Genomic DNA, 12087 nt, shown 5'->3' with positions numbered 1-12087 from the left:
TGTGCCTTTGGTTGTCAGGAAACGATGGGCGGGGTGGTGGTGCCTGTCTTCCGGCTCTTTCAGACCGAGGTTTCCTTCTTCCGTGTCGTTCCAGGGCAGGTTTCAAGGCCTGGATCTCAACGAGGAGCTGTACCTGGGCGGGTACCCCAATTATGCAGCCATCGCAAAAACCGGCCTCAGTGGTGGATTTGTGGGTGAGATGAAGGCGGCGGACGGGTCGGTCCAGGGATGGGGGGATGGAGCGGGTGGGGAACGGGTCAGAACGGGGGAGTTTAAACCAGGCTAGTTCATCTGGAGGATTTCTCCTGCCAGATATTCTGGTTCCTTATTTACTCCTTTATCCCAGTCTAGCAATAGCCCTTAGACTTATATACCACTTTACAGCCCTCTCTAAGCGGTTGACAGAGTCAGCCTTTTGCTCCCCCAACAATCTGGGTCCTTGTTTTACTGGCCTCGAGAGGATGGAAGGCTGAGTTGATCAGGATCGAACGGCTGGCAGTGGGCAGAGTTAGCCTGCGATACTGCATTCTAACCACCGGGAGGGAGAGAGGAAAGGAGGGAAGGAAGGAAAGGAAAGGAAGCAATAGCACTTATATACCGCTTCACAGTGCTTATACAGCCCTCTCTAAGCGCTTTACAGAGTCAGCCTCTTGCCCCCCAAATAATCTGGGTCCTCATTTTGCCCACCTCGGAAGGACGGAAGGCTGAATCAACCTTGAGCCAGTCAGTCAGGATCGAACTGCTGGCAGTGGGCAGAGTCAGCCTGCAATACTGCATTCTAACTCCTGGGAAGGAAGGAAGGAAGGAAGGAAGGAAGGAAGGAAGGAAGGAAGGAAGGAAGGAAGGAAGGAAGGAAGGAAGGAAGGAAGGAAGGGATAGCAATACACTAAGACTTCTATACTGCTTTATAGTCTTTTACAACCCTCTCTAAGCAGTTTACAGAGTCAGCCTTTTCCCCCCGCCAACAATCTGGGTCCTCATTTTACCCACCTTAGAAGGACGGAAGGCTGAGTTCAACCTTGAGCCAGTCGGTCAGGATCAAACTGCTGGCAGTGGGCAGAGTTAGCCTGCAATTCAGCATTCTAACCACTGTGCCACCATTAGTCTAGTCTGAGACCGTGCTCTCGCTTCCCTCCTCCTCCTCTTGCTGCCGGGCCACATGTGGCTCGGCTTCTCGGGCAGCCTTGCGGGTCTGGTCGTGCCCAACGCAGAGGCCTTCTAAGCGCGCCCCCTCCCCCCCCCCTGCCGCCCCCTGCAGGATGCGTGCGCCAGCTGATCATCCAAGGGAAGGAAGTGATCTTCAAAGATTTTGACCTGCAAGCCCACGGAGTCTCCAACTGCCCTACCTGCCAAGACCAACCCTGTCAGGTAGCCCTCTGCTTCTCATCGGGGAAGGGAGCAGATAATCCTGGTGACCTCCGGGTGCCCGGAGCGGTTGTGGTCCAGGGACCTTAACTGCACCACTGCCTTTTCCCTCGCTCCCCTCTCTCTGGCCAGAACGGAGGCGTCTGCATGGACTCGGAGAGCAGCAGCTACACATGCAAGTGTGCCCAGGGATTCGCCGGGAGCAACTGTGAGCACCCCCAGGCCCTGCGCTGCCATCCAGGTAAGACCCACCCCCTCCCCTCAACTCTCCCTCTATCTCACCTCACGTGCCAGGAACTGGGGCATTTTCCCGGAGCAGAGCTGGGACCGGCCTGGGTCCTGCCACCTTTGGCCACGCCCGAAGAGGTCTGTTAGGAGTTGGCAGCCCAAATTCAAGTCCAGAAAACACACAGACGACTGACTCACGCAGGAGTCGTTAAACTTCTTGTTTTTTTATATATAAAATAAGTTAAAGGTGTCAACTCATAAAATATTTCTCTGGTCTTTAGAGTTGCCAGCAGAATGGGAGGAGGGGAGGAATGGAGCAGCTTGCAAAACCGAAACGGCATTCCATCAATGTTTTCAGAGATAGTTTCTAGGCGACAGAAGTTTTTGCCAAGTGCAAAATTCTAACTGGAGAGCATGATGGATGACTCTTGGCTATGGATGTGTCCCATTGGAGAATATGAATTATGATATACCCAGGGGGTTGGGGGGGGAAAACCAGGGTCAAGGGCGACAATGAATGATGTGTCTCAGAGTCGGCTACACCCAGGCAGTGCCAGCATACTTACCCCTAATAAATCTTCTTTAAGCTCTGGGAATCTGGCTAGATGCTCATGATTTAAATGGGGATAACCACCAGAGCTCTGACAGCTAGCTGACTTTCTGGCTGACACCCTCTCTCGCATGCTCCAGTACAAATACCAAGAGTAGAATCTTCCAACGTGGAGTTAGTTACAAGCAAACGCAAACAGAAGCAGACATGGGATAGCTCCCAGTTCAGAGCAGAGGTTCAGTTTCGGCAAGCGAGCAAGTTAGTTTCTCTTTCACTTTAGAGCTGAGCCCAGAAGAGAGATAAACCACACCCAGAATTCTCTCTTTCGGTCTCAGCCTCCGATTCAGCTGTCCTTGGCTGACCTTGTTACTAAGCGCTATCCCAGTTCGTGAATATATTCTGACACGGACCTTCCGCCTGCCTTTCTCCCCACAGAGGCCTGTGGGCCCGATGCCACTTGCGTGAACCAAGCCTCCGGGGAAGGCTACACCTGCCGTTGCCTCTTGGGCCGACACGGGAAGAAGTGCATGGCGGGTGAGTGAGGCCCAGGCTCAGCCCTGCTCCCGAGGAAGCCGGCAGAGGCCCAGGTAACACCCCCTGTCCTTCTCCTTCCACAGGCCTCACCGTGACGTCCCCCCACTTCCCGGGTGCAGACGCTTTCATCTCCTACCCAACCCTCACCCGAAACCCCTACGAGCTGCGGCTGGAGGTCGAAGTCAAGCCGCTCTCCCCCAACGGCCTCGTCCTCTTCAACGGAGGCGACGGGACCCCCGTGGCCGACTTCGTCTCGCTCAACATGGCCAATGGGCACTTGGAGTTCCGCTATGAGCTGGGCTCAGGTAGGGTCCCCGGCGCCTCCCCTGCCTCCTCCCTCCTTGGCCGCCTTTGGCCCCTCTGGAGTCGTCAAGCCAGTCTTTCTTCGCAGGTACCGCTGTGCTGCGGAGCCACAAGCCCCTGGCCCTCGGTCAGTGGCACAAGGTGGCGGCCGAGCGCCTGAACAAAGACGGCACCCTACAGGTGGACGAGGAGCGGCCCGTCAAGAGGTCGTCCCCCGGGAAAAGCCAGGGCCTCAACCTGCACACTTCTCTCTACCTTGGAGGAGTGGAGGACTCAGTCAAGCTCCCGGCAGCTGCCAACATCTCCAACCACTTCCACGGGTGCATCGGAGAGGTGGGCCGTTAGCGGGCAGGGAAGTGCCCACCTCCTTCTCTCTGCTCAGACAGTCAAGCCGGCAGTGTCCATCCCTTCCCCTCCTCCCTGGGAAGTCCAGAAAGAGGGAGGGCGTCCCTCACAAGCGGAGGTTTGCACCTGCCCGGCTTGCTCCTCTTACGAATTAGCCTGTGGTGCTAATCCTGGTTCTCTCCTTCCAGGTTTCGGTCAACGGGAAGAAGGTGGACATTTCCTACAGCTTCCTGGAGAGTCGCGGCATCTCGCAGTGCGCCGACAGCTCCCCTTGTGACCGCAGGCCTTGCCAAAACGGCGGGCAGTGTTTGCTCACGGGGGAGTACGAGTTCCAGTGCCTGTGTCCGGATGGTTTCACGGGTGAGGCGGAAAGGCCAGCGGGAAGATCTCGGCGGGGTCTATCTTCACCCTGCCTGCCTCTGCTCCACCCGGTGCTCACGGGAGCCTCTCTCTGCCCACAGGGGAACGCTGCGAGGTGCCCGAGGCCCACTGCCAGCTCCATCACCCCTGCCTGAACGGGGGCATCTGCAAGGGCACGGCCTGTCTCTGCCGCCAGGGCTTCTCGGGGCTGTACTGCGAACACGGTGAGCATCGGGGCAGGAAGATCCCGAGGGTGAAGGCGGCTGCTTTAACAAGGCGGGTTCTCTGAGGGGCTCTGCTGACCCGGCTTGGCTTCGGGAGGAGGGAACTTCCGTAAGACCTTGCTTGAGCTGACCCCTCTCCCTTTGCCCCGTAGACGAACTGCAGCACCAGCTGAAAGCCGAATGGCCGGAAGGCAGCGGAGGAAACGGTAAGCCTGGCCCTCTGCGCCCCCTTTCCCTCTCCCTGGTTTTCTTACCTGTTCCTCCGTCAGCTGAATCAGGTGCTTCTTTTTCCCCTCTGACAGACGCTCCTGGACAGTACGGCGCCTATTTCTGCAACGGGGGCTACGTGGCCTTGCCGAGGCACGCTTTCCCCAGGAGGTGAGGGGGGCTGAATGGGGGAGGGGCACTGGGTTGGTGCTGGGAAAAGACCCCTCTGAGGGCTGAGCTCTCCTTCTAGAGCAGCGTTGGCAAACCTTTTCGGCACTCGGGTGCGCGCATGCGGGAGCGCCGGAAACCGGAAGAGCAGCTCCCCGGCGCGCCTGCGTGCACCGGGAAGCTGAGCTTCCCCTTTCCGGAACTCCCGCACGCACAAAGACAGAGTGATGGCTGGCTTGCCCAGAGTGATGGCTCTGCGTGCCACTTTCGGCACGCGTGCCGTGGGTTCGCCATCACCGTTCTAGAGGCACCAAGACGCTCGCAGATGATCGGGGGGAAGGACATCATAGCTCACGGTAGAGAAAGGGAGGGTTCCAAGGGGGAGGTAGATTTCGGTGGGGTGGGGTGATGAGGTGAAGCCGTGGCAGAAAACCAGCCCTGTAATTGGATGCCTCTGCCAGGCAATTGCAGGAAAACCGGGGAGCGGCAAGGAAGGGAAACGGGCACCTCTCCCTACATCGGGGACGGGGAAAATGGGTGTTTCTAATTTGGGTTCGCCTTTCTTGCAGTCTTCCCGAGTCGCCAGAGACCATCGAACTGGAAGTGCGGACCAGCTCTGCAAACGGGCTGCTTTTCTGGCAGGGGGTGGTGAGTGGCCAAGAGATGGGGGGATGGGGGGACAGGAGGGAAGAGGAGGCAGAGGGCCGTCCGGTGACCCCCCCCCGCATGGGGAGTGGCCCTTAGGAAGATAGTTTGCGCGACGCAAGGTGGGTTGGTGTGGCTTCAAAGCAGCCCCGGCGGCGACAGACCCTCCCCTGGACAACCGGCGAGGTTCTCGATCCCCTCAGTGCAGCCCAGAACACCTGGACCCAGGAGAGCCGCCCCGAAGGAAAGGCGTCTGGTGGGAGGGAAGGGCCTATCTGCCTTCACCTGCTCGAGCTGGGAAACGCATGAGTTGCATGGCGGTGGCTGCGGATGCTGCACCCGTTGCATGGCCTTGCTGACACGTGCGTGGCTTCTGCTTGTCCCTTTGTCTTTCCAGGCCACGGGAGAGCCGAGTCCCCCGCCGCATGTTGTTGCTATCCAGGTATTGAACTGCTCGGAGGGTGGTGCTTTGTGGAGCCCTGGACAGGTGCTCAAAGCATGCAAGGGGAGCAGCGCATGGGAGTGGCTCCCCGGTGTGGCCAGGAGGCGGTCGTAGGGTTACCCCACAGCCCCAAAGGAGATCGCTGAGATGGTGGCATCACACTGCTCTCTCTCTCTCTCTCTCTCACACACACACACACACAGGAGGAAGGGGAGCCAGGCAAAGCGAAGGACTTCATTAGCCTCGGGCTGAAGGATGGGCACCTGCTGTTCAGGTGAGTCGGTCCTGTTGGGCGTTTCCCCTTGCTACAGGATCCTGCCAGACCAAAGGTCTGCAACCTTAAAAGACTCAAAAGAGCCATTTGGATCCGTTTCCCACAGAAAAGAATACACCGGAAGCCAATAATTTAACAACCGGTGTGACTGGGAGGTGGGTGGTCAACTCGACCTCACTCACTCCCACCCGGCCACCTCCTGCTCTGGAATATGGAACCGAGTCTCCATCCCCTGCCATCCCCCTTACTTTCTCAGGACAGGGGAGGAGTGACGGGGAGGGGAGGGGTCAGACAGTGGTTGGGATCAGCCAACAGGGAGCCGAAAGAGCCACAGGTGGCTCCGGAGCCACAGGTTGCAGACCCCTGGGCCAGACTGACCAGTGTTTCTGCCTCAGTTACCAGCTGGGAAGCGGAGAGGCCAACCTCCGCTCCGAAGACCCCGTGGACGATGGCGAGTGGCATCGAGTGACGGCTGTCCGGTGAGAGGAGATGGCGGGGGGGGGGGGAGTGATTTTTCAGTCAGCAACACGGATTCCCCCAACCTGGCCGCCCTTGTGACACAAAACCCCGTTTTCTGTAGGGAAGGGAAACGAGGATCTCTTCAGGTGGACGGAGAGGAGGCGGTGACTGGTGAATCTCCTGGCAGGAACGTCATGGTCAACACCAAAGGCCGGATCTATTTAGGTGAGTGATTTTGGGCCCTGGAAAGCAGGCCGGGCGTCTTCCGGATCGCGCAATTCCCAAAGAGCGGCCATTTTCTACCTTCTGGCCTCTTTCTCTGCCCCGGTGGTTGTTCTCTGTCCAGCGTTGACCTTGTGTCTATTGGCCTCTGGCTGGAGAAAGAGGCTGCTTGCTTATTTTGCACGGATGGCAGCTTCTTACGTCCGCTGCTCTGGGGTCCCTATGTGGGTCTGAGATCTTTCTCCACCAAAGCCTCTTCAGGGGGGTCAGATTTTGCAGCAGAAATTCAGCCCCAGAAAAACACACGCAGATGCCTGATTCAGCAGGACCCCTTCACGTTTTTATCTCCATAAACAACACCTGAAGTAAAGTTTACAGTGCCGAGAGTTGATTCTTCCAACTGGTCGAAAGTCACGGGCAAAACGTAAGCAGAGGAGAAAAATGGTTTCCCTTTAGTTCAGCAGGGCAAGCGAGGAAGTGGCAGTTTCTTCGACCCAGGCTCCTTCAAGGCTCAGATCCCACTGGCTGACCTTGTTCACCATGTCTCTGCCAGTTCATGAATGTTCGGAGAGCACCAACCTCCTCGCTTACTGCCCAGAGATAACTGCCAAGGGGATCAATAACCCAGGCTGATAGGGTTGAGTGAAAGGGGGTCTTCAGGGTCGCGCCCCCCCTTCACTTCTCTATTTCTCTCCCCCCCCCTCCCCCCCCGCGACTTCCTTGAGACTGGACGATGACTGCCTTTGCCTTTCTCTGCTCAGGAGGCGCCCCCGACATCCAGACGCTGACGGCCGGGAAATACGCCTCGGGAATCACGGGCTGCCTCAAAAACGTGATTCTGGTGAACGCCCGGCCAGGCCAGGAGCCCCGGCAGCCGGTAGACCTGCAACACCAGGCGGAAATGGCCCTGAACATTCAGGAGTGCCCCTCATAGGGGAGGCCCCACCACCAACAACCTTCCTTCCACCCTCCTGCTGTTCGTTGCCATCGCCGGGCCGAGGGAGAGACATCTACGCTGATTATCGTTATTTTATTATTATTATTATTATTGTTATTACTACCAAAAAAAAATTTTTTTTTTTTTTAAAAAAGGAAGAAACACACCAACGGTGCTTTTCGCTGCTGCCAAAAAAAAGGGGGGGGGAGGTGGAGGAGTTGGCTAACAGCGGCGTCCTTGGCCTAGGCCGCGCGGGCCGCCTCGGAGGACCAGGGGGAGCCGTGCCGCGTTGCGCCAGAAGAGCTACAGGAGGAGGCCGGCTTACCGGAGATCGGCAAGTGAGCCAGGATGCCCGGAGGGCTGCTGTGTTGGCCCCCCGGCTGGCTGTGACTGACCAAAGATCCTGCCCTCGCCCTCCCTGGGGCAGGGAGGGGATCCCAGGGGCATCCGGGAAGGTGGTCTCGGCAACGTCCTCCGTGCCCCAGCGAATGCCATGCGGGAGACGGGTCCTTCTGAAGTCCCGCCTCCGCCTCGTCGCCCCGCACAGCCGTAGCGGTTCTGAGAGGTGCTCTCCCCACCCCACCCCCATTTTGCTAGCTGCCTTGACCCCTGGACCGTGCCTGGGAGTCCCGGGGCCTCGCCCGTGGAAGGGGCCACCCTGCTTCACCCTGGGAAGTCTCTTTCCCCTCACCTTTAGGTTGCTTCAGTGCCTTATTTGGGGAGGGGGACTTTCCTAAGGGATGCACCTGCTATCCCCCAGCCCAATCTCCTCTTGCCCGCCCTCCGTTGCCTGCCGAGTGTTATTTCCCACAGCAAAACTTCCGGAAAGGAGGCGGCTGCTGCTTCTTGGGGGCGGAGAGCAGAGGGGGCCCTCCTGCCTTCCAGCCCCCCTGCCTTTGGGTCAGAACCAGAAGGGGTTCTTTTATGACAGCTTTCCAAGGAGAACTAGCCAGGCTCCAAAGAAACTTCCATGGCTCAGGCAGGAGATTGCTGACCGCTGGCCTCCTTGCCTTCCTTCTCCTGCCAGCCGGCCCCCAGCAAAGCGCTGAAGACGGCAAACACTTTGGGCCTTGGGGGGTGCCTGGTTCTACTTCAGCCGGGGGTCCCGCGCTTCTCATGTGGGCCTGGCTGCCCTGGGCGTTTTGGGGGGCAGCCCCCCACCCCCCATGTCCAGGATTGGACCCCCTCTTTGCTCCTCTCTCTTTGCTTCTCCCACCTTCCTTCCCTTGACCGTTCTTGTACTTCTTTTTCTTAATAAATGGTGCTGAACCCCACAATCACAGAGAGTGCCTTTTTTTCTTCTTCTTCCTGTTGTGGAGGTGGGTGTGATTGTGGTTAGGCAGTGAAAGAGATGAAGCATTTGTCCCAGAACCAGATAGGGAACATGTGCCCAGGTCCAGCAATCTGGTTTGGGTCTCTTCTCTAAGAAAACGCCATGGCCTCCCGGTTTCCACCAGGGGCACCCAGGTAGGTACATGGCTCCTAGGTGAGTGGCGTTGGGAATCACTCAAAGCCAACGAAAGAAACTTGGATCGTTGAAAACAAAGAGAATTTATTAAAAAGAAGGGACGGTTTGCAAAGCGCCACTGACCTTTTAGGACCTCAACAAGCAGGTTCAAATCAAAAGCCACACCTTTAAATTCTAAAACATACTTTATATACAGTTTCATCTGGTCACCCAAGTTCCCTCCTTCTTTGAGACTCATACATGTATTTGCCCTCAGGTGTTGCAGCTAATCCTAGGATGTCTCCAGGGAGAATGATCTGTTATGTTCTCTGTACCTCTTACTTTGGCTGCCCACGTGGCATCTTTCCTTAGCGTTAAGGAATGTAGCATTCTCTTTCTTAACTTCGGAAGATACCATTTTAAAATTATTTATTGATTTAATAATGGAGCATGTCAAAAGTGTAAAAGCAAAGCATGTAGATACAGGGAGATATATTTCATTGGATAACAAATTAACGGAATTGGAAGGGACCCTGTAGGTCATCTAGTCCAACCCCCATTTGTGAAACATTTAAACATCTTATATACCATTTTATTTTTGAAATTTCCTTATTTCTTACAGTGGGGAGCATCTGTCCCATCCTTAAGGCCAGGAATGGGGCCTTGTCCTAGAAAGGGGGGGCCCCAGGGGGACTTCAAATTTTTTAGCAAGGGGCTCTCCGCCCTAATGACTGGCTGGGTGGGTGTGGCTGGGTGGTCATGTGACTAGATGGGTGTGGCCAACTCAAGTGTCGCTTCTTTGCCCTAATTACCTAAAAAAAGATATATACCAAAAAGTTGTTTATTATTTCATGCATTTAATACTGAAATAAAAGACTGGGTGAAACCAGGCTTAATAGCAGTGACTGTGAGAGGGATCTTGGAGTCTTAGTGGAGTTTCTGGTGAGTTAGGTGATTCTTATTATTTGGGAATTAATCCCCTCAGTGGCTATGTTATCTGATTTTTCTCAATGGCTCTCCCTGACAAGCGGTGAGTGGATTGTTTATCTAGCTTGCCACACTGTTACCAGGTGTGAAATGCTCTTGGCTGAACACCCAGAAAGGGAAAAAGCCGAAAAGGCTGCTTGTCTTTTTGAGGTGCAGATCTTAGCTAGAGGCTCCCCCCCGAGCTCCTGCGAACCTCCAGCAGCCCACCCCGGGGCAGCGCACTCAAGTGGTTAGCTCAGCACTTCTCTATAGAGATCCCTTAGCAGGGTGCTAAGGGAGATGGCAGGGGACTGCGGGCACCAATTCTCCACCTGAAGCAGGCTCTGCTCTCTGCCAGGGTCCTAAGATGCTAGCTGCTTGGTGCCAGGGGGCAGGAGCCGGCTGTCCTGAGCAAGCCCCTCGCCCTGCAATAGAGAGAGTAGGGTGGCCGGGGAGGAGGCTGAAGGATGCAGGAGCTGAGGGGACGGCAGAGAGCGGTGGGGCTGCAAGCAGGAAGCCCACATATGTGCCCTCGCAGCTCGGAAAGTCAAACCAAAAACAACATATAAATGAAGATTATATCATCCCTTTTCTTTTTTTTTCTCTTCTTTTCTCTTCTTATTCCATTTCATTCTCACTCTCACTCTCTTCTCTTCTACTATTCTATTCTTCATTCCACTCCATTCCACTCTATTTCATTCTTCTCTTCAACTATTCTATTCTTCTCTTCAACTATTCTATTCTTCATTCTTCTCCTATTCTTCATTCTTTCTCCTATTCTTCTCTTCTATTCTTCATTCCACTCCATTCCACTCTATTTCATTCTTCTCTTCAACTATTCTATTCTTCATTCTTTCTTCTACTATTCTATTCTTCATTCCACTCCATTTCATTCTTCTCTTCTACTATTCTATTCTATTCTATTCTTCATTCCACTCCATTCCACTCTATTTCATTCTTCTCTTCTCTTCTACTATTCTATTCTATTCTATTCTTCATTCCACTCCATTCCACTCTATTTCATTCTTCTTTCTTCTCTTCTACTATTCTATTCTATTCTATTCTTCATTCCACTCCATTCCACTCTATTTCATTCTTCTCTTCTTCTCTATTCTATTCTTCATTCCACTCTATTTCATTCTTCTCTTCTACTATTCTATTCTTCATTCCACTCCATTCCACTCTATTTCATTCTTCTCTTCAACTATTCTATTCTTCATTCCACTCCATTTCATTCTTCTCTTCAACTATTCTATTCTTCATTCCACTCCATTCCACTCTATTTCATTCTTCTCTTCTCTTCTCTTCTACTATTCTATTCTTCATTCCACTCCATTTCATTCTTCTCTTCTCTTCTCTTCTCTCTTCTCTTCTCTTGCCTTTTCCTTCTTCTCTTGCCTTGCCTCTTCTCTCTTCCCTTTTCTTTTGTCTTCTCTTCCCTTCCCCTTTCCTTCTCTCTCTTTTTTTTCTCCTCTTCTTGCTAAGTTTTGCTCGTCCGCGGCTACGAGAACGCGCCTGGCTGTCAAAGAGGCGTCTAGCTCTCAGCTGGCCCGCCCCTGTACGGCCAGCTTCCGGGACAGAGGGGGGGCTCTTCCGGTTTGAGCCCGGGGACGACTGGGAGTTGTAGTGTTCCCCGGGCGTAGCGGGCCTTCTAATGCAGGGTTCTCCAACCTCAGCAAGTGGACTTCAAGTCCACGGGTCTTAAAGTTGCTCAGGTTGGAGACCCCTGTTCTAATGTATATCCCCCTCCGAGTTCGTCGGCCCGGAAAATGGCGTTGTGGACTCGCGTTAGCATGAAAAATAAACACGCGGATTGAGGGCCCGCGGGGAAACAAGAGACGAGGTGGGGGTGGACGTTGAAAGCAGCACCAGCCGCATCCGAGAGCAAGAGGGCAGCCATCTTAAAAGGGGCAAAAGTGCCTCGTATTTTCCCTCCTGAATCCCCACATTTAGGTGTAGGGCGTGTTTTTTTTAAAAAAAAAAAACATGGTGATTATATAAAACAACCCCTCCTCTCTTTTTATTTTTTTTCAAAAGAGATAAAAACTGAGGAGAGGCGCCATGGATTCGTCGGAGAGTTTCGCCTCAGAACGTCGAGCTCGCTCTGCGCATGCTCCGCTCGTCCAACGGCTTTCTTCGCCGCGAGGGAGGAAAGACAACACGGGAAAGGGGCGGGGCCTTTTCGAAAGAGCGCCGCCCTATGGGAAATCGCGGGCCACGTCCCTCCAAAGCCTTCTCCCGTCCGCCGTTGGCGTGACGTCAGAGCCGAGAAGCCCGAGGGGGGCAAGTAGAGAGGGAGTCGCTCCCCGCGCGCGCGCCCCCAGGAAGCATGGCCTGGAGGGGGGCGGTGTTAAAAAAAAATATATAGCTTAGGGCCGGTTCCGCTTCCGGGTCGCCCGGTCTCTCTTTCC

The 12087-nt window shown here is 54.7% G+C and overlaps 1 protein-coding gene across 1 annotated transcript in view; it reads left to right on the top strand.

Annotated features, from left to right (window-relative positions):
* HSPG2 (heparan sulfate proteoglycan 2) overlaps positions 1-8540 on the top strand; it is a 92312-nt gene extending 83772 nt beyond the window's left edge. The window contains 15 exon segments of the mRNA XM_087944786.1: positions 95-194; positions 1259-1368; positions 1498-1606; positions 2579-2677; positions 2761-2982; positions 3069-3313; positions 3514-3685; positions 3787-3909; positions 4062-4115; positions 4212-4287; positions 4854-4932; positions 5575-5645; positions 6041-6124; positions 6226-6329; positions 7088-8540. Of these exon segments, the coding sequence (XP_087800912.1) occupies positions 95-194; positions 1259-1368; positions 1498-1606; positions 2579-2677; positions 2761-2982; positions 3069-3313; positions 3514-3685; positions 3787-3909; positions 4062-4115; positions 4212-4287; positions 4854-4932; positions 5575-5645; positions 6041-6124; positions 6226-6329; positions 7088-7260 (1821 nt within the window). The 3' untranslated portion in view covers positions 7261-8540.
* Positions 8541-12087: the final 3547 nt, after the last annotated feature.

The sequence above is a fragment of the Notechis scutatus genome, chromosome 16 (assembly GCF_049901735.1).
Source record: "Notechis scutatus isolate UNSWTSFEM ecotype Mainland chromosome 16, rNotScu1.2, whole genome shotgun sequence".
NCBI classification, from domain to species: Eukaryota; Metazoa; Chordata; class Lepidosauria; order Squamata; family Elapidae; genus Notechis; species Notechis scutatus.
This window is presented reverse-complemented; position numbering and strand designations above follow the sequence as displayed.